The sequence below is a fragment of the Oryzias latipes genome, chromosome 1, assembly GCF_002234675.1.
Source record: "Oryzias latipes chromosome 1, ASM223467v1".
Taxonomy (NCBI): domain Eukaryota; kingdom Metazoa; phylum Chordata; class Actinopteri; order Beloniformes; family Adrianichthyidae; genus Oryzias; species Oryzias latipes.
This window is the reverse complement of record NC_019859.2, coordinates 12,781,489-12,803,475: the sequence shown is the minus strand read 5'-3', so window position 1 is coordinate 12,803,475 and position 21,987 is coordinate 12,781,489. Positions and strand designations below refer to the sequence as shown.

The 21,987-nt window shown below is 38.8% G+C and overlaps 1 protein-coding gene across 3 annotated transcripts in view; it reads right to left on the bottom strand.

The window, feature by feature from the left end:
• The window catches only part of zcchc7 (zinc finger CCHC-type containing 7), a 59,008-nt gene extending 37,021 nt beyond the window's left edge, over positions 1 to 21,987 (bottom strand). The window contains exons 1-4 of one of the 3 annotated variants that reach the window (XM_020702873.2): positions 21,894 to 21,979; positions 18,025 to 18,105; positions 15,659 to 16,206; positions 14,133 to 14,331 (exon numbers count right to left, since the gene is read on the bottom strand). In XM_020702873.2, the coding sequence (XP_020558532.2) occupies positions 14,133 to 14,331; positions 15,659 to 16,117 (658 nt within the window). In that variant the 5' untranslated portion in view covers positions 16,118 to 16,206; positions 18,025 to 18,105; positions 21,894 to 21,979. Of the gene's footprint in view, positions 1 to 14,132; positions 14,332 to 15,658; positions 16,207 to 18,024; positions 18,106 to 21,694; positions 21,863 to 21,893 lie in introns of those variants that run through there. The other 2 variants (XM_011474853.3, XM_011474847.3) reach the window with 2 other exon arrangements.

The following is a 21,987-nucleotide window of genomic DNA, read 5'->3' as shown; positions in this document are numbered from 1 at the left end:
GTTTGTGTTAATATGGACAGTGTAAGGGACACAATGAGGAAAGAAAGAAGAGGAATTTTAGCCTTTTTCTGCACAAACTTACCCAACTTTTATTTGAGTTTATAGTAAGATGCAGAATGTAAAATTATGGAAAAGCAAAACACAATTTGGAAGAAGCCCCGAGTATAAATAAAAAATGTGAGTTAAAAAACAAAAAAGTCATTTCTTCTGCACTAAAGATGTTGAAAAACTGATGTGATACAAAAAAATCTTTACCTAATTCAAGAGATCAAAAAGCTAACCAACAAACTTGTTTTTGGCACTTTGAATCAAATCATTTGCATATTTGGGATGTCAGTTGCATCACATCGTATTCCAAAAACACCAAAGTGGCCCAAACTTGACTTTATTTTACCAAAAAAAAACAAAAAAACTCTTAAATCAAAAAGTGTTGACATTTTATCACCAAAGTCATACTTGCTTACAAAACCACAAAATGCCTCTAATAAAAACTGACCAAATTATTCATGGAGTCTCCTTTGTCTTTTGCAGTGAAGCACACAAACACTCATCGTCTGTGAGGGGCAAATATATTTTAATAAAACCACTGAGTTGCAACCTCAATTTCATTTTGATGAATTTCCTCCTGCGGGAGAGAGCCAAGCAGAGGGCGGGAGGGCAGAAAGGCGGGAGAAAGAAGCAGGGTTATGGGGGGGGAGCAGATAGAATTTTCATGATTGTTATTTTTGTTATTATACAGAATGGGGGTGTGGGAGGGTAGATAAATGACGTTGGTTAATGTGAAACATTTTTGCCGAACACTCCATTATCGGGCAGGTTGGGCCCGTCGAGGGGGTTATTTTTCCAAGGGATCTTTGGCCCTGGTAATTAAGCTCCATTCACCACGTCCTGTTCCCCGAATTAAAAATTTGTCATTAAGTGGAATTTACCATAATGCCTTTTTATCTGCCGGCGCTTCAGCTTGTGTGAACGTGTGTGCGGGATTGAAACGAAGGAGGGGCAACACGAGAGGGCAGCCAACACACTGTGAAGACATGCTCACAAAACACACACACACAAACTCTCACACACACTTCGGGGAAAAAGGCAAATTGAAAAACTAAAGTAATCCTGGACAGCGGCACAAGTTTGTGCGATCAAACACACAGGCATTTACAATCATGCCTGAACACAACTACCCTTCAATCCTAGAAATCCAATGCCTTTGGCACAATTGATTAATGGTGCTTTAAAGTTTTAATTTAGATTTTTCTTTTCTCTTTCGTTCTTCTAATGTATGCTGCATCGCCTTCTCTGTCACACACATACAAACACAGACAAAGAGTCTGTGTGTTTACGAACTTTTTCCAGGGAGATGGCCCTCATAAGCAAGGTACAAGCCAAGAATGATTGAATGGAAGAATCTTTGTCTCTGTAGGCTTTATAAACAATACAATTATTAGTCTTTAATTAGAGCAGCTCCTCTGCGGGGACAGGGGACAGACAAAGAACAATAGAGGATTAGAAGAGGAGCTCCTAATATGGCTCTTTTATCACTTAATTCAGATACAGCTCATAAATGCATCCTGCTGGGGTTTTTTCTTTGCATTTGACAGTCTAAGGTTATGATTGGATGACAGGTTTAACAGAGAGAGCAAACCCTCAACATTTTTTTTTACTTCTTTCTGTACAGTTTGGTTTAAATAATTGAAATTAGATTACCATAATCAAAAACAAGAAAATAGAATCATATTTTTTAAATCAAACTTTCTAATACCAAACTGGTTTACAGTGCTGGGTAAAACGGCCAAACTACTGATTTGATTTAAAAATTTGGCATTTGGTTTAATTTGACAATTTTCCGTTCTTAAACCAAATATATCTGGTTATGAAAAAACAACTTAGTGTAATTAGGGATTCCTACTTAACACAAGATGAGCTTTCTGTTAAAGAAATAAACATGTTTACATTGAAATTAACCTGAAATCTGTTTATGCTTGGAAAAAATATAGTAGGAATTGCTTTAAAAATATATTAATTGAGTTTATGAATGTATCTAATTTTCCTAATGATTTTTGATCAGATTTGGTCATAAAATTACTCTAAACCCATCTGAACTAACTTAAAAAACATTATTCTATTATTTCCAGGTCACCAAGTGTCAAAACTTAGAAACAACAGTCAAAAGAACAGACATAACAAATATTACTTTATTAAATAATGATTGGCAAACAAAACTATCGTTAATCTCCACATTGTTACAACTAAACAGATATTATTACCAAAACAAATTGACAGGAAACAGCATTTCCTCTTCCAAAATAAATAATTCTTCAGTTTTGACGTTGTGACCTTTAGATCAAAGACAAAAGAAACAACTGAATGAAATAAGTGGGACCTTTAAAAGTCAAAACATGGAAATCAGTGTGAGGATAATAACCTACATGAGTCATGTCACTTTGACCCTAAGAATGCAACAAAAAAGAGGGAATATACAAAGTTAATAAATGAAAGCTAATAATTGAAATTTAAATACTCCATATCTCTATAGGACCCATGCATTCAAAGACCCTTAAATGAAGAAGAGCAGGACAAGGAGTTAGAGGGGGAAGAAGAAGTGTGGAAGGGTGAAACAGTAATAAGTTGAGAGGATAGGAGTGGACAGATGGCAGAGGTTATGCCTGGTTGAAACGGCAACACTGGAGGAGGGTCGTGTGTGCGTTTGTGTGCGTAACTGAGAAAATTACGTTGCTTTCCAAATATAAAACATACATCAAACTCATATCAGTCAATCTAAGGCAAATTTCATTTAAGACCAAACCCAGTGCCCAGCAGAATTTACTAAATATAGGCTAAAATAATTGCACCCCGAAGCAGTTGACTGGCAGATAAAGTCCAGCTAAGGTAAACTAAATAGCCGACTGAATGACATCATGCTGTCAAAGCCTCCAAATGTATGTCAACAGTGCAGGAAGGAATCTGCAGGAGACGCAGGCGGAGGGATGGGGCGTCTTATTTAGTGTCGTTTAATTTGCTCCTCTCCTTTCCATCCATCCCTTGGCTTTTCTGACAGGTAATAAAAAGCAGGAGCTTTCCTGACAAGCCCATTTGAATTTGGATTGAATAATATGACCGTGGGGTTTCCCACAGAAAGCTCTGTCCAAGCGTGCAAGGAAGCACCGAGACTGAAGACAGTGGCAGCTCCAATGCTTGCAACTGCGAGTCTGTTTGTGTGCACTCAGCACTGCGCACACACGCATGTGCACACACAAACACACACTTGCTGGCATAATGGTAGCTAATGCAACTACTATAATGAATTCCTGCAACTACCCACCATGCCAATCCAATATGCTTTCCTCCACATCTGGGCCTAACCTCCCCACCACTCACTCTCCCTCCCTCTCCAAAAAGCCCTCCATCCCAACTCTTCCCCCTGCACTCACCTCCCTTACCTCCAGCACCACCTCCTGCTCTCCAAAGCTGCTGAAATCCCATTCCCCATGGGGCAGGCTAAATTGAATTGCCGTGTTTATAGGAACAACAGGAGCGCTGCTTTAATATACCTTTGAGTTTATGCCTAATGCCTCCCTGCTCATACGGCAGGAGCTCCAACCCTTAGCTAACACGCACTGCTTTTATGGAAGTGGAAAGAGACAGAACGGCAAGGGATAAGGGTAAAGAGATCGTGCTTGTTTTTGTAAACGGCGGGAAAAGTAATAAGTCTGTTAATATATCCCAAAGACAAACATGTATATTTGTTCCACAGCACCACAGTTAAGGACCATCCCTTTCCTAAAAGCTGTATGATCTCGTACATCTCAACGATGAATGAAAACAAATGCTAAGACCAAAAAAAAGGAGGCCGGAAGATGTATATATTTTTTAGATTAGTAAGTAATTCTGAATAAATATCTGGCATATCAGTGTAGGGAGTCGGCCATGCATGTCGACTTGCAAACATCCTCCATTTTCTCCTCTTTCTCTGTTCTCCCTCTTGTCCCCTTTCTCTTTTGGCCATGTGTCAGCCTACAAAAGGCTTGCAGTACAAAGGCAGGAAACAGGTCTGAGACACTCAACCCAATTACTATTGATCCGTCTGCACTCAAGAGGACAGAAATGTGCTTACCTGCATGCCCACACACAGCCAAACAAACACGAACAGGCTGATCTTTCTCCATATAACAAGTCCTGTAAGGTTGCAAAGAGTTATTTGGCTCCAACTGAATTTTCACACTCTCTTACAAAAAAGTCTAAAACTGGGTAAAAGGGACTCTAATACAGTACCTCAAAACAACAAAAATCTGTGTCAGAGTTGGTATTGCAAAAAGCACAACCAGACAAACTCTATGGGCACATAAATCTTTTAAAATGAGGCAAAGTGATTCTTCTTTTTATTTCTAACTGCTGACATTTATTTTGTTGAGTCTGGACCCCCCCCCAATTGAGTGTTCATATATGAAAAATGCAAATAAAATAAAAAAGATATTCAGAAAACGTATAGGAGGCTGGAGCAAACACTTCATCATAAAAGTGACCTTACACAAAATACACTAATTGTTTGAATCTACTTTTTATTTTCACTATTTGCTTTTTTTCTGACACAATTATTAGGGGTGTAATGATTAATCAACTTAATCGATTTATATTCCTACAATTCAACCAGATTGGTTTGGCTGAGGCAAGTTGTCAAATGAACCTATACCATTATAAAATCATTTCAAAATGATATAATTCGATTATAATCGATGCTGGAAAATACCATTTAGATTGAGGCACAGTTGGTTAATTTTTACTAAAACGTAAAAACAACAAAGTGCATCACAGCGGACAAAACGCGTGATGACAGCAAAAAATGATTTGCAAAGACATGAGACCAAACAGTGTGGTCGAATGTTCTAATAATGTTCCATTTTTTAAATTATTTTGATGTGGAAAAACAACAGTCGGCTGAACTTTATTAAACGACAATATGAATGGATTTTCCATTCATTCTTGTTTACTTGCTTGTTTGTACACATATTTCATTTACACTCATCTTGCAAGAAATACAAGGAATCTGGAAAACTTCACCTGCACCGTTGAGTAGCCAGGTGTTCACCTCTGAGTCACACTGGTTGAACTTTTTGGCTAAAGATGTCCTGGATCAATTTAAGGTCAGTGAATCGGATCGAATTGGATCATTCAAAATAAACCAACATCAACTATGAGCCGTATCGACAACCACAAATTATGAAGCAATCGTTAAAATGAACTGTTAGACCTGTAAAAATTATGCTCTTATTTCAACTGGTATCTAAAGCCAAATATTTTCAGTTTTTCCTTTGGGGTATTTTAGTTTAATACAACCATTTTATTGCTGTATCTTTAAATAGTTTTAAAAATGACCTTATAAAAGTTCAACAGAATTAAATCGTAGTGTGATCAAGTACATAATTATAGAGTACATCTACATGATTTTTCAATAAACAACCTTAAAGATGAACACTAGGGATGCCAAAATTCTAGGTTTAAAACCAGAATCGTGGGTAAATGTTCATCCTTAAAGAACTTTTATGCATTGCGATAATACTGGTAAAGAAGTACCAACTTATTAGCTAAAACAAAGAAAGCTGTATCCATATGTTAATTTTTTTAAACAAGTATCGTCTGACTTCTCGCCTAAAATCTTTTTAAATGTGAAAATCTCAGCTAGATGCACTTGCTGTATGGACTCACACACTCACAGGCATTCAAAACCAGTCCCACATTAAGAGTATGATGAACTATGAATTTGGTCTGTAAGCATGTGAAGAAATATCAATGACTAAAGTCCCCAACGAGTCGGCAAATATCTCCTCCGCTCTGATTTTATCCACAATAATTAAATTTCTCTCCCAACGCTGACTGGGGCTTTATCAGCCGCTCGCCACCACAATCTCGGCATTTCATTTAACCATAATCCCCTGGATAAAGGGGCGGCCTAGGTGTGCTAATGCACTGGCACACGTGCATGCAGCAACACAGGCAATGGGCAAAGGCTTGATAGACATTCACAGACACACACTGCAACAAACCACGATGCAAAAGAAAAAAACGTTTCGGGGCTAAGAGAAGTCCTGACACTTTTAGACATGTGAAGTGATAAAGTGTTAGAATAATAAAAAAAAGCCTGGCCACATTCGTGATGCATGCTCAGAGGTACTGGAGTAAATCTTGCCCTTGCGAATCTAAATACTGTCACATAACCAAGACCTGGTGTTGATGTATGGAAAATAGGGCAGAGGAGAATACAGAGCTGACATAGATTGGAGGAAGAGCTGAAGATTTATGAGTTCCTTCTGACAAAAATCCTTAAAGTACCACTCAGATCCTATTTTGATCTATTGTAAAAGCGTTCCCAGTGGTCCTTTAATTGTGATTATGCTGTTTTTAGCCAAAATCAAGAAACCTACGTCGTTTTCTAGGACACAGTTTCGGCGTTGCTGCAGTTCATCAGAAATTTGCCTGAGGTGTGGGAGGGACTTTTGCCGGGGAGTAAGCCAGCACTGATTTCCCATCATCCCACTGTTTACACAGTCTCTTGCTAGCTTACAGCCTCATAGACCCAAGCTAACATGAGCGGTCCAACAAAGATGGCAAACAATATCGGAGCTATCCAGCCGTACAGTTTTGAGTCAGATGCCGGCTCAGACGAGGAAAAGGAAAGACCTACATGGATCTAGTCGTCTGAAGTTGATGCATCAGAATGGACCGGAGTTGGGAGTTTTTGGTCCCCAGATTGTAGTTTGTACGTAACTACTACTACAAGCTTTTTTTTTTGAATTGTCTAATTTGTCTACTTCCAATTCCCATGATTTCGATAAATACTCCGAAACGCAGTTTTAATTTTTTCATTTTCTTGATGCAAGTCCTCCATCATGAGAAAAAAAATTATACAGGACATTAAAACAACAAAAACACAATTTTCAGAGTTGATCATTATAATTAAACACAAAGAACATCAAGATCTAGAATACATTTGTGTCCATTTGTCAACAAATGTTCCAAAAACATAAAATTTACCACGATGACATAATACATCAACAGTTTTTATCATTACAGATTTATCTGCATTCCTGCACCAGTCTAAACCTTTCCGACTCATATTGTTAGACATACGGTTTAGATCTGTATTTCAACCTTTTTTTTCCAAGCAATCTATGATCTGATGACTAATTATCCTGTTTGATATCTAGTGTTTGGATGATCGATTTTTATCATGACACCATTTCCCCAAACACCTAAATTTGAGTCTCTTAAGCTGTGAACTTCTATTTCATGAGATTTGTTGCTATTTGCTCCCTAAATGGTAAAATGGTATCTACTTTTATAGCGCTCTTAGAAGGCCCAGAGCACTTTACAGCCACAGCCCCATTTACCCATGCACACACACATTTAAAACACTGATGGCACTTCCACTGCTGAACACTGGCGCCAACCTATAACCACCACGAGCAACGTAGGGTCTTCCCCAAAGACACTTCGACACACGGGTGGACAGGGCAATAACGAAGCCTGCGATCTTTTGATTATAGGTCGACTGTAGGTCCCCTTGCACCACAGCCCCATTTGTAATTCATTTAATTTAATTGTTTATTTTAATCGGTGCCTCCCTAAACTCAGGTTTAGTATAAATGTCAGCCTCTATGACGAGGATCATGAAAATCCTGAACTTAAAAGCCTTCAAACAAGGGTTACATGCTACAATCAGATGGAAAAAGTGGCTACAGAAGCTGATGGAAAGTGAGCATGGGTGAACGGACTCAAGGATGAGGAAATATGTAAAGACTGCATGAAATTAGGAGTTGGTGCCAGTAAGGCCAGACCAGGCCCAGCTGGTCTCTGTCTGACGAGGGTCTTAATTAAGAGACATGGGCAGAAGCCTTGGAGTGGCCACATACACACTGCCAAAAAGCCTCTGGAGAGAAAACTGCTAAACAGGGACACTTGTGTGTATATCTGTGTGGTACAATGCCAAGAGTCTTCCTCTCGTGCACACACGTACTAACACACACACACAACCATCCTCTGGGACCTTCTGAAAAACATTGGCCAGCTATTATTAGGTAACCTTTTGCATACCGAAGCAAGTGTACCCACCCTAAATGTGTGTTTGTGGTTCTCCCTCTTATCCTGTTGACTGTTAAAATGAACTTATGAATCCAAAACGGCTCTCCTCTTTGCTACTGGCAGAGAAAAGGGGGAGAAAAAAGTGACAGAAAGAGGAGGTGTAGATTGGCAAGAGGGGGAGAGAAAAAAAAGAGGTGATTTTATGGATCCATGACTGCCTTTTGCCCATTGACCCCTCCTTTGCTTGCTTGTCTTTCTCCTCTACCTCATCCCAAAAACGTATTAATATTAATACACGTGCTCCCTACCCCTTTCTTTCAAATCCCCTCCCAAAAATAAAAAAAAAAACACCTTAGGCTACCAGTTAATAAAGCCCTTTCAAGGACCCCTCCCTGCCCAAAAACTAAGAAAAGACAATAAAGGGAAAGTTGGTTGGTCAAATAAAAGAACAGAAATTATTATAGTCTCATGGGAGCTCCCTTAGTTCCACTGTTACCCCCCACCCCACACAATAATTTGATTTCCTATTAAGTGATTGCTTAATTATAATGATTATTATTGGTAATTGTAATTGACATTTTTTGTCCCCTGCTACTCTCCTCTCAACTCATCCCACCTCGCTGCCAGAGTCGTCTTAAAGGAAACACCCAGGGGAGAGAATAGGTGGAGAAGTTCTGTCCTGGTTGGTGCAAAGCAGGTCAGTGAAAGCCCAAAAATGATGCAACGCTTTTAGAAGCCTGGAAACACAAAGCCAGTTGTACAATTTCTCTCAAGCTTTATTTAATCATCTATTATATCATTTCTGTGAGTATTTGGTCAAATGTGTCATTCTGTAGCTTCAGGGCACAATGTCTGTTCCAGTTCTGGATGGAAAAAAGGGATTTGTTTTACTCTCAAAGGGATATACCGGTTAAATAAGGGTTCAAGGAGGAGGTGGGGATTCCCTGTTCACCTATCACCCCATCCCACATACACACATTTAACTACAGTAGGGACCCTCTGGTCTCCAGTTTATTACACATTCCTGCAGGCTAGAGTTTTGCAAACAGGCTGTGGTAGGATTTCATACTAACTCACATTCATTCCAACAGCTATGACACTGATTTTGACACACAAAAACTCAAATCAAATTTCTTCGGAGAGCCCATTAATATTAGGAGTTGGAAACAATTTCATTGAGATCACATTCTTTATCTATTCTGAACTAAAGACGGAGAATCTTCGGTCCTCTGGGCCAGGGCACGGTTATTGGGCTCACCTCAGGCGTGGTGAGGCCGACATTGGCTCCGCACTTTTTGTCTTTGGAGGCACACACCTTCACACTCCAACACACACAACACATCCAGACTCATATCACACCTTCACTTTCGATCCAAAACGACACCTCATTTTAACAAGAACCACAAAAAAAAGGCACAATAAATAAGCATAAAAATATGAACACAACCAGAGTAAATAGATTTGAATTAAACTAATAATTACAAAATAAATTTCGAACAAGTTTTGTAGCTAAATCATTTAAATCTGTACTACTGTACTTAAAAGTCTCCTTGAATAATGCCTGCAACTAACACATAGAGAAGTGAGAAGTGTGTAGATGTTGCTATAATGTTTTCTGCTAGATTATATTTAAATGAAACTTCTCTGAAGACAAACAGTCTAATTCATACAAATGAGCACCTGCAGCCACAACCGCAGATGTCTGTGGGTGTTCAAGTCAAAGTTTCCAGGAAAAAAATAGCCACATTTTCATAAATTATTTTGACAAAGATTACTTTCAAACAGGATGATCTGTCCTTTCCAGATGCAGATACATGTGGCATATAAATAAACATATATATGTACATACAAACATAAAAGGTGAAGCAGAAAAAGCCCAGATGACATCTGAATCTCTGTGATGGCAAAGAGGACTTAAAAAGACTAGTTTTGTCAACGTGAACAGACAATTACAGGCAGAAATTACTTGTAAAACATTAAAGTAATACAATTAAAATTCATTATAATATTTCAACTTAAATTAAATGTAATTAGATAATATCTCAAATTTTAAAATCTAACAAATATTGTTCGAATTATGTTTACATATTTTTGCATTTTTTAATGTCTAACTACAAAAGATTAAAGCTCTAAAGAAGTGGATAATAATGTGAAAAGTCTTGTTACATATAAAAAAAAAAAACTTCAAGGTTCAACGCAGAAAAAAACATTGCTAGACACGAAGACTGAGACAGATTTCCGTTTGTGCATACAAAACCCTGGACCTCTGAGCTGCGCTGACGTCTACGCTGAAACTCGCCACTGGCAGACGGACGCCGCAGCCAATCCTTTTCGGGGCCCGTCTCCTGCAGCTTTCCACTACCCAAGAATTATCCAAGAAAGCTTCTAGATCCTCTAAATGTGCTTAATTCGAATTTAAGGAGGCTTATGTTAAGGAATGTTAAGAGCAGAAAATAAATCCTTCATATAATAATTATTTGTCACATAGATTCCTAACTTTTTTGTTATGTGAAATAATATTTTGTCAAATTAAAAATAGTACTTGAGCATATTTAATGTTCAAATTAATTGTATGAAATTGTTTGATTCATTTTTTTCCTTTTTACTGACAAAAAAAATCACTGATTTAAAAAACAACAACAATGCGTTCGGCTGAATTTCTCCCATTTTTCTTTGCATCCGCCGAAATTAGACCTACAGAGTATAGACTCGTCCCATTTGCATATCCTCTGTAAAAACTGGATAATACAAGTCAAACTATGGCACAGTGATTTCATGGTGTGTATGTGTGTGCCTGTTCAAACACACTGTGTGGTAGTGTGGGTGTGGCGTTACACCTCGTGTGGCACTGGGCAGCCAAGATAAGAGCTGATCCTATCCGTGTCTCCCTTCCGCAGTGCCTGCCCACCCACCCGCCCGCCCGCACACATGCACTCTCAGCAACACACTCACACAAACACCTTCTGCAGTACCCCAGCGTGCCATTGTGATCTCATTTTTGCAATCCAGATTGCCTGTGCATTCACATACTCTCACATATGCAATCAGAGTCGGCCAAAATCCATTTTTCTACATGTTGTACTCTGGCACGTGGCCTCGGGAAAACAAAACCCAAAAGAGATCTCTGATTGACAGAAACTGCAGGCCCAACCAAAAATCTTGCTAAAGTAGCACATTTAAACAAATGGGACAATAAGCTAGAATTTTCATCCAAGTAAGGAGTCTTCCAGAGATTCGTACTGGATAACAAGTCTGTAAAACCTAGAAGATGAGAAATAATAGAAAATAGAAAAGCTTACCTTCCTCCTCTTAACCTCTTAGCACGAAGATACTCGCTTCTCTCAAACTCGCCAAGACTTTCAGTCAAGCACACACAGTAACACACTCGTACTTAAGCACACTTTGATGTGATCGGCCACCCCGATAGTGAGCCAGAGCTGCCTCTCTAAGCCTCAAGCAAAGTTTGATGTGCACTGACCAAGACCGAGGGAAACAAAACACAAGCCAGGAGTACTGGGGGCAAGCAACAGAGGGGAAAAAAGTGTGACCACCGAGTGAAGTTTAACCACCCTGGATTCAAGTTGGGCTTCAGCACACCCCGCCTATACCCTGGATCCTTTACACAAGGACGTGCACCCTTTCTGGGTGGGAGAGGCAGGCGGCTTGAATCTTGGGAAGCCCATTTTCCATCTCTTGTTCCGTTTGGTTGCTGCTGCATAGCTTCAAGACAAGCGGGCAGCTCCAGTTTATCCGCCTTTTCTAATCTTTTCTTTTTTAACTCATCCAACGTCCTCACAGATCCACCCACCGACAGCTGCCCCTCACAGCCAGGTGCTAGACAGCCACTTTTCCAAGTGTATCAATGTTCTATATAAAAGGAGAAAACTAATCAATAAACGGTGCAAAATGTCTTTAATTTTACTTTAAATATCCTTCCTATGCCAACTCAGAGCTACAGAAATACTTTTATTCTTTTTTTTTCTATTCTTATAAGTTAAAACAACAAAAAAGGAGGTAGTTCTTTAACTTGAAATGTTGGCATCATTAGTGGTTCAAAATATGGTTGTTTTTTAAGGTCTTTTTTAATTTTAGTAATTTAGCACTATATTCTATTTTAAACTTTAGGAGGATATTGGGAATCTCTGCCTCTTGTAATGCTTCATGTTTGCTGAAGAACAACCAAAATTGTGTTTTTCTTGTATTACTATACTTTAATAAAATCAAATATAGTCAAAAGGTTTTGTTTTTGCTTTATTTTTTAAGCACCATCAGAAATAACATCTCCTCTCTGAGTGGAAAAGGCCCTGCGTATTCATCTGTATATAAAGAGTGGCATGAAATCAGCAGAAACGTCATGTTTTCCCAGCATTCCCTCCTTGTTCTCCAGTGTTTGTTTCTGCTATGGCTTATGAGCATCAGCTGATTAACTCAAAAGCCCTTAACTTCATCGACTACGTTTGAAGCGAGCGTCGGCTAAATTGTATCGTCAAGGAGTCAGATGTTAAGCCGGCATCATCGCTGGGGAGACTTTTTGATTTCCAACCAAAGGCAAGATCAGAAAAGGTGGAGACTGAAGGGTGAAAACTGAAATAACAAAAGAAAAAGTTACAAAAAGATGTTCACCTAAAATACTTTAGATTTTCTATCATAATGGCCTCACAGGTGAATTGCATTGTGGGAGACTATCAATAATATGTAACAATTAATTTTGATGAATTATATTGTTTGTTTCTTTTTCTATTATAAAAATAGGTCTGTTTATCATATTGTTATGTATTTCAATTAAAATATATATATATATATATATATATATATATATATTAATTACTATTTATAGTTGTCCAACAAACCTTACATTTGTGGTTAGAGGGATTGATTTGGAAGTGAAAATAAATGTTTGTCAGAATAAATTCTAAGGATCCTTTTCTCTCCTCAAGAGGACTTTAGCCATGTAGGAAACTCATTTTGGCATTGTTGCGAGCTGACGACAACAGACACAGTATTCGCTTTGATTTTGTCACCGAGCAAGGAATGGGAGTGCGGTTCAAGACTACTGAGGCCCGTCCCTTAATTTCCTTGCCTTTATTTGCCCCCCTCCCTCTTTTTTTTTGACAAAGCCCAGCTCCATTCCTCTCACTTGACTCTTTCTACTCCACACCCGTAACCCCCAATGTGCAGACATGAGGTCAAGCTCCAAAGATCACAGAGAGAAGCCAGACAAGAGACAGGAAGACAGAGACCTAAAATCCTCCTATCCTCCCAAAACCAGGCCAAGACCTCAAGCCTTCCCACCAGCTCCAGACCCCCCCTCCCTTTTCTTCAGCCTTGCTGTGTGTAGAGGAGACAGTGGGCACTCTTGCAGAAACACCAGCCCAGGGAAATTCAAATGAGGGGGAAAAAAATGGTAAGGGAGACAGAGATGGGAGGACAATAGTGAGAAAATGGGATAAAAGAAAGATGGGAGAGTGTGGAGGTGGGGGGGGAGGGGGCTGCTGAGGCTGCAGGTTAAGATAATGTAGATCTAAAGAGATTTGCAGGAAACATTTTTATTCCTTTTCTGATTACCCCCCCCCCCCCCCCACACACACACACACACACACACATACACCTCCCACGCACTCCCGCTTTCCCGTTTGTTTGTCTGTTCTCGGCATAAGTGTTACGACTGTTGGTATCCGTGTGTATTTACACATGCATGCTGATTAGAAATTGAATATTTTATAAGCACCACCCCACACACACATATTAATACATAATGCACACAGGCATACTTAAAGATGCATCAGGGAGGAGAGCAACCAGGAAACAGACAGTGCCAGGAATGCTAAAATGTACAAATTTCAAAGCACAGCTGGTCCACAAACATACAGGTTTTTTAACCACGTAGACAACATGGCCTGCTCCTAATCATTTTGATGTGTGTAAACTGAGGGGCATGGTACAAGTCATTACTAAAGGTGTCCATCCTTCAAATCCTTCTTGTGAAAATGCACCAAAAAACTAACAAATTATAAATATTTTCTAGTAAGTTTTCCTGCTGACACATAAGAACAAACGCTCACCTGTGCTGCTGTCAGAAGCCCCTTCAAGGTGAAGCGAGATGGACTGGTCCTCGTCCCGCTTTCCTTGACCCAGAATCATCCAGTTCTCCAGATCCTCAGAATCTGATGAATCGGAGGAATCCGATGTGGTTTCGGACTCTGAACTGCTGCACAATACGGCCACTGGCACGGCAGGACTTCTGCTCCTCGTCTTGGTTTGCTGGGTGATCAGACAGTAAACATTTTTCAGCTTACACTGCTGCAGGTCAGCCTGTCCAACAAAGAGCAGCAAAATCTGCCATTCCACAAACCAGAATAACCCCCTTTATCGTGTAAAAAAAAAACGTAAAATACGCGACATGCTAAAACAGGAACGAGGGGGCGTTTTTGGAGAGATCAAACTTACACAGATGCCCTGAGAGTGACACAAGAAAACTTGCTCAACCCAGTCATTTCATTGGAAAAACCAGCATCCAAGAATTCACAGGTATTTGCTTTGACACACATTACCCACTTCATTTTTCTAGTGCTTACTGTGCTTGAGCTTTTCACTTTCAACAGATTCACTTAAGCTGATAAAAGGCTAAAAAGGGGAAACTGCTACTGGTTTTAGTCTTTAAGGAAAATCTGAAATGGTTGACGGTTAAATTTCCAGTTATCAAGTCCTGGAGTTTCTGTTTAAGGCCCCAATGAAAACCTTTAAAAGACCCACTCTATTGAAAATGGCGTTTTTGGTGTCTTTCAAACGTTTTTGTCATTTTTTTCATGAAGGAGGACATGCATAGAGAAAATTAAGTTAGAAATTGCGTTTCTAAGTATTTCTTTATTCAAATTGTGGTGAATCAAACAAAAAAAAGTCTGAAAAAGCCTGTTGCTGTGACGTAGACGCTACAATCGGCGGGCCACAAGCTCCTTGCTCTGCTCCATTGCGATGCATCTATTTGTAGACGACTAGATTCAAAGGTCGTCTTAGTTTTCCTCGTCTGAGCCGACATCTGGCTCAAAACTGTACAGCTGGAAAGCTCAGATGCTGCTTGCCATCTTTGTTGGACCACATATGTTAGCTTGGGCCTATGAGGGGCTGTAAGATAGCGGGAGAGCGTGTCAACTATTACAGTTGTGCCTAACTTTAAAAAAAACAAACAAAAAAAAAACAGCACACTTTTTTTCTGCATCCTGCTTGGCCGGAAACCTTGTCAATCAATCTCCTTTTTTCCCCTGTACAGATACATGCAGCTCTCCAAGTCCACATAAATCTTCCATGAAGATCAGATCTTTATTTTCATTCTCTAAGACTGGACTTATTTTTCTACAAATGTTTGAACTTCGAGAGTTTAAACAAGAGAGAAAAGTCTGAAAATGTTCATGTCTTTTTGAGAAAAAGGGTATAAAGTGTGTAGTGAGGGGTTTTACAGCCCTAAAGCATCTGTGAACCTACCTTGTGGGTTTCACCCATTGTGGGTTATATTTTTAGAAACGTACCCCCCATAATAAATGATGGAACACTAGTTTATTTCTGATTCAGGGTATATTACAGTCTCGTCTACCTGTTGTGCTGGAGTGGAAGTCTGTTGTTTGGGTAAAGCTCCGCCTTTCGAGGAACAGACTCCATCAAAATCCTCAGCAGAGTCATCAGAGATGGTAATGACATCAGGGCCTGAGTCGATCACTATAACTTCCTCAAAAAACGACGACGTTAACTTTGAGCCTTGGGGCTGAGTCTTCCTCTTCTTTGGTTTCTCTGTATTCTTTTTCTTGAGGTGTAGCTGGAGAGTGTCGCAAGCAGGTGAGGAGGGTTTGGTGTCAGTGTCCCGCTTTCTCTCATGTTCCTCCTCTTCCTCTGCATCGTCCAGGTCAGCCATCTCTCCAGGATTAGAGGAGTAGTGGAGCTGACTGTAGAGGTGAAACTCCAACTCACTGTTGCACTCGGACCCTTCCGAGTCTTCTCCATCATCTCGATATAGCTCATCCTCCAACTCCTCCCGGTTCTGCTGGGCACTGAACATTTCCCCAAAGCCTGCTGAAGGTGTGTAGACACATAAACACGCCTCACCAGCACACCTGTTGATCCGGGGATGTGAGGAGCAAAAACAGACTGAAAAGACAAGAAAACAAACATTAAACGTTCGAAAACCGGTCTTGGAAAATAAAAATATGCTCTTATTTAAATTATAATAAAAAATAAAAAAATGTAGACGCTGGGGTTCTAAAGAAAATGTTATTAACTGATTTATTTATTTACTTTCATTTTACACTGTAGATACACAAACTAGGTGCAGACAGTTACAAATATATTTGTCTTAGAGTGTAAACTAAAATAAAAGAAAAAATCCAAACCAAAAGAAATTGGTGATGGCCTTATCACTATATCAACATTATTATTTTAAAAGTCATTTTTAGATGTAGACAGGAAAGATCTCCAGGGCTTGATGGTGATATTATATCACTTGGTTTATCCAAGGAAACCCATAGTATAACACTGATGATTAAAAGAGAGGAGCCGTGAGATTTATGTCCAAACTGTTACTCCTGCAACTCCAAACTGGATTACGGTCGGATGTATGCAGCTCTATCTTTCCGTCCTGGACACAATAATCCCTGGCTGTGTGGTTATCTCTGCTGCTATGAATGACCGTTCCTGATGCAGTGATCACCCGTGATCTCTGAAGCTCAGAAGGATCGGAGGGATCAGAGGTGTCGGACGTTCAGCTATAGCCTGCATCCAATCAAAATCCTTCCACAAGCCATAAAATGCTGAAGGCTGTTGTGAATGATGCAGCCAAAAATACTTTTAATTGTAATGTTTTAATTTTTTTTTTTGCAAGTTTGAAATAAGATTTTTTGCTAAAAATACTAGTTTCCTTTGAATAAAATCATGATTGCAGTTATATTTTTTTAATCACACTCAAGAGACATGTCATCTATTGGTGCAACCACATTAAACGATGTAAATAAAGTTGGATTTTCCTGCCTTATAAAAAAAGGACAACCAGCATTAATGAATAGATCTGTTCTCTTGAGCCGTAAAAGAGCAAATCTGGAGAGTCTCTGCTGCCTAAGATGTTAGAGCAGGGGTCGGCAACCGGCGGCTCCATGTGGCTCTTTTATACCTTTAATACCTGTGCTGCGGCTCTCTATGGTTTTGTAAAATAACTACCATGTTCTCAGATTGTCGTCCTGCCTTTAACACCGTCAGGTAGTGCGAGCAGACAGGAGGAAAAGAGCAGCGTGAACGCGGAGGGGGCGTGTCTGCAGCTGTGTTATGGGATGGAAGTTTTTTCTGGAAAGACAGTCAGTGGTAATCTCGAAGGGGGCACATGAACGCCCCCAAAAAAGAGCCTTTTACCCACCCAGACTAAAACCACACATTTCTGCTTAAAATTAATCAAATTTGCATCAGGACGCCCCTACTATCCTGTCGCCTTGCTGCTACGATGACTGTATGTTGCGCTGTCTGTGTAGAACATGCTGGAGGGGGGGTTGTGCGCGGGGAAAAAACAACGAACAGGTAGAGAGGAGGGGGCGGGGCTTAGACTCATCGCTTATGATTCCAGACCCGCAACAAACTAACAGCTGCTTCCTAATAAAAAATAGTTGTCATCCGAAAAATTAAAATAATGTATAGGCCTCCTGGATTTTGGATTTGGAAGAAAATAAATAAATAGAAAGGAGTCTGCATCAAAGTGAATTTGTTTCCATCATCTCATTCATCTTAACTCTGGGTGTTTGACAGACTGAAAAGTCTGTTCAAGGTTTTGGAACAACCTTGAACAGATCAAAGGAAATCATCACGCTCAGAGAATAAAAATAATTTAAATAAATAAATAAATATCCTGACAACATTTTGGATCAACACAAGTATCGCCAAATGAACTATCACTATATATCGGCAAAAACATTTTTTCTAACACACCTGGTGTTGTGGTTCCCTGTGCTTTCCTCTCAGTGGGAAACTGATCCAAATGGGTCTTTGAAAGGTACAGGTTGCAGACCCCTGTGTTAGAGTAAACAGACCAATAGTGATGGAGAACCCTGTCATCATACTAAATCCATTTAGTTTTTAGTAACCCCTGTTGTTAAAATAAAATATGTCCAAGACAAGAGGCCTTCAGTTCTCAACTGTCTGCCCAGCTGTTGGACAGGACAAGTTAAAAATAATCCATTTAGTCTCAATTTACAAGCTCACAATTCAATTCATGATTCAAAACAATTCCATTTAATTATTTTTCTTCCCGAATAAATTTTGTCTGAAAAATAAATGTTTTTCTGCAAAGCTAGGGATTTGACCTAAACTGAATTTTTTTTTTTTTATAAAATGCCTAAAAATCATATATTTAAAAATAACCCAATCCCATGCCTCAATGGGAAAAATATATAAAATTAACATGGTTATGCTCCTACTTAACTCAAGGAATGCTGAAAATTCAGTCATATTTAGAGCTTGATAGGTTGTAAATTAGAACACAGTAACATTCAGTGACAACTTATTATCGCTACAATTCTAACTTATTCTGTGTAAATGCTATAATTATGGACTTTCATCTTATCATTTGGAAATGTGTTTCTGTATCGACAGGCCACGTACAATAAAACTAACCTCTTGTAGGTAATCCACTGCAGCTCTGAAGCTTGAGTGTTACATAACTTAATACCATTAACCCTCATCTGGATTTATCCGCTCAGCATTTTAATTCAGAGACTTTGTGTTTAAACATTGAAATCACTGCAAGTGATTCCTGATTTGGTTCATGAAAGAAGAAATTATTTTGGAGCTTCAGCTTATTCAGCTCATTGCTGCAATCAAAATGAATATTATTACCATTTAGTTCTTTTATTCCGCATCTTGGTATCATTTACATATGAGCACAAATACATTTCAACTTAAAAATGGAAACCAGTGCCAACTTCCATTTTTGTACTTCAACATTGTGCAGGCCTATTAAATATCCATTTATTCGTCACATAATTTTCATTTGGTTATGAAAACACATTTTCACATAAATAATCACCCTTATCCTGAACAAAAGTAAACATTATATGAAAAACTAAAGTTAAAAATTCATAGAAAATCTGTTGAGATCAAATTCATTGTCCAGAAGGAAATAAATTAGATTAATTGTAAGGGAGCAAAAACCATAAGGCCTTGTTAAAAGACTATAACCTGTAGTCATTTGAGGATCAAACTTACAACTTATCAGATGATTTCACCTACATCCATTTCCAGCTCTGAATGATTGTGTGAGAAACGGGTAAATGAACTAACAAAACACAGTGAAACACAACTACCGGTACTTTTTTCTCCCAATCTCCGTCAACATTTTTTTCTGGCCCACACACACCCCTCACACACACACCAAGTGGACGCAGGAGGAGCACCGGCCCATTGCCCTGTCCAGCCCTGCGTGTCTGTGCCATGATGGCTGGAGATGATTGGCTCCCAAGCCGCACACACTGCATAAGCGCCACGCTACACGGTCACAAGCCGGTCACCAGGGATTAAAGGGACAGAAAGAGTCTCACCGGGTGCACAGGGAGCGAGGTTATGTGCTAAAGTTTGGCACCGCACACGGAGCAGGAGGTGACAAATGACTGTTTTACACTGGTGGAATTTACACTGAACTCACAGCATCAGAACCACATTAATTCAGATTTAAAATTGACTTTCACTACAGTCGCCTCAAACATCCGCTCAAGTTTCTTTGGTCTTTTTCCCAATAACACTGCTTTAATGATATGTTAGCTTTGCTATATGTATTACTGTGTAACAACCACAGGGTTAGGGTTCAACTCATTTATGGCTGATTTTAATCAAATAAACAGCATTACAATAAATAAACACCCCAACTCAAATCTATTACTTTCTAAATTTCCACAAAATAAAAATTCATGAGATGAATATAGACAAACCAATCCAAGTACTGTTCACCTCTCTGCTTTTATTTAAAAAAAAAAACTTCAAATTCATTCAGAATTTATGTGAAACATCATCTCAGATCTTAATAAATGTCATATGAGCAAATAATTTTTTAAATAATAAAACAAATTCCTTTTTTCAGGTGTCACTGTTGTTATGAATACATTCATGTGTTTCTTCTTTTCACCACATTTACAGTAGTGCCTAATCAATATAGTCGTAGGTGAATGTCTTGAAGACATATGTGTTCTCTATTATTCCCGCCTAAAAGAAGCTAAAAGGAGACGGAAGCTAATTTCAAATAAATGGGAAAAAGGATTACTGGAACTTAAAACTTCTCAAACAGACTTTGAAAACTAAAAGAGACTTTAGCATATAGACTTGAGTGAAAGATGCCCATTATTACTATTAAGGTCTGACTAAAGTAGCAGCCAGTCAGCCGGATAAGGATTATATGTCGCAGTATGTGTTTAGTTTTAAGGTGACATATAGGTTTTTCCTCATTACAAAGAGCAATACATGCACTAAGACGGAAACTTTAGAATAAAAACTTTTCCTCATATGCTCATCCTGCTTTAATTATTTTAACTACAAGTGAGATTCTTTTTAATAATAGTATAGTAATAATAATGTGTAAAGATTCTTTGTACTTTTAAATCAATTTCTCTGTTGTGGGATGGAATGATTGCTCTATCCACCTATCTATAATCGGATTTCTTAGATTATCAGAATACGGTGATTGTGTAAACAGGATAATTTATGCAACAATGACCATTGGAGACATCGTATTACCACCCATAGAACTAATTCAAATAATTTGGTGTCTACCTGATTTCTGGCTTATTTGAATGAGAAAAAATAAGTGGATGTAGCATAAGTGGAAAAATAAAAGAATAAGGACTGATATTTGCTGCCTGATGATCTGTCATTTCCTCCTCTTGTGGTATAAATATAACACCATTACTTATTTAGTAAACAACTCTAAGACCATTAACACTACAAAGTTTTGCAATAATATCTTCCTGACTACCAGCAATGAAAACTTGCTAAACCTGAACATCTCCCAACCACTGCATATCACTGAATAAACTTATGTTGGCATCTACAGAGCACATTTGTAGCTTTCCAATAATGCCAAGTGTGAAGGACTGGTTTTCTGGGAATTGCAGTTTTTATGAATTTAAATAAAAGAACTGAGTGGACATTTTTTTCTGGTAGTCATATGTGGAAAGAAAAAAAAAAAAGAAATAAAGTATCAAGCTAAAGTCCGTCAAGCACATAAACTTTAAAAAAGAAATCTGATAATGAAAAGGGTCCAGCAAGCAATCTCGTCAAATGTTTTCTTTTCATTACTGTTATCTGAAGCACTAACCTGATTTTATGGCTATAACAGTCTCTCCGTTTTAAAAACTTTTGAGTGTAAAATGTGTGTGTTCGAGACACTAAAAATCGAACTTGAGGAAAGAATATCGGGACATAAGTCTAAATAAAAAGTTCGAAATCTTTACAAAAAAATTTGAAGCCAAACTGCCATCATTAGCCTGTGCTAGCATTTCTGAGCTAAAAACTAACTAGCAAGACAAGGGAAACACGCGCATGTCTGCTTCCTTTACTAAATCGTGTAAGCACATAGCAAATCACCCAACAACACGAAAAAATGGGTTACCACCTTCCATCGAGTCATTTGGCTCAACCTGGTTAGCATTCCCGTGTCACACACGTGTTCAGGGAGCCGGTCGGATGTAAACAATAAGGAACTACAAGCCTAAACTAACATGAAAGGAAACAAAAACACTGGACTGCAGAACTCCTGCTCAAAGATAACGGTGTTAGTGTTTGCTGTTGGTTGTCATTAAGCATAAACTCACCTTAAAACAAAAATGTGCGTGATTCCCGGCGGATAACCCGAGGAGACAAACAACAACTTCCGGGTTCACGTGAGAGAAAATAGGTTGGCCAACA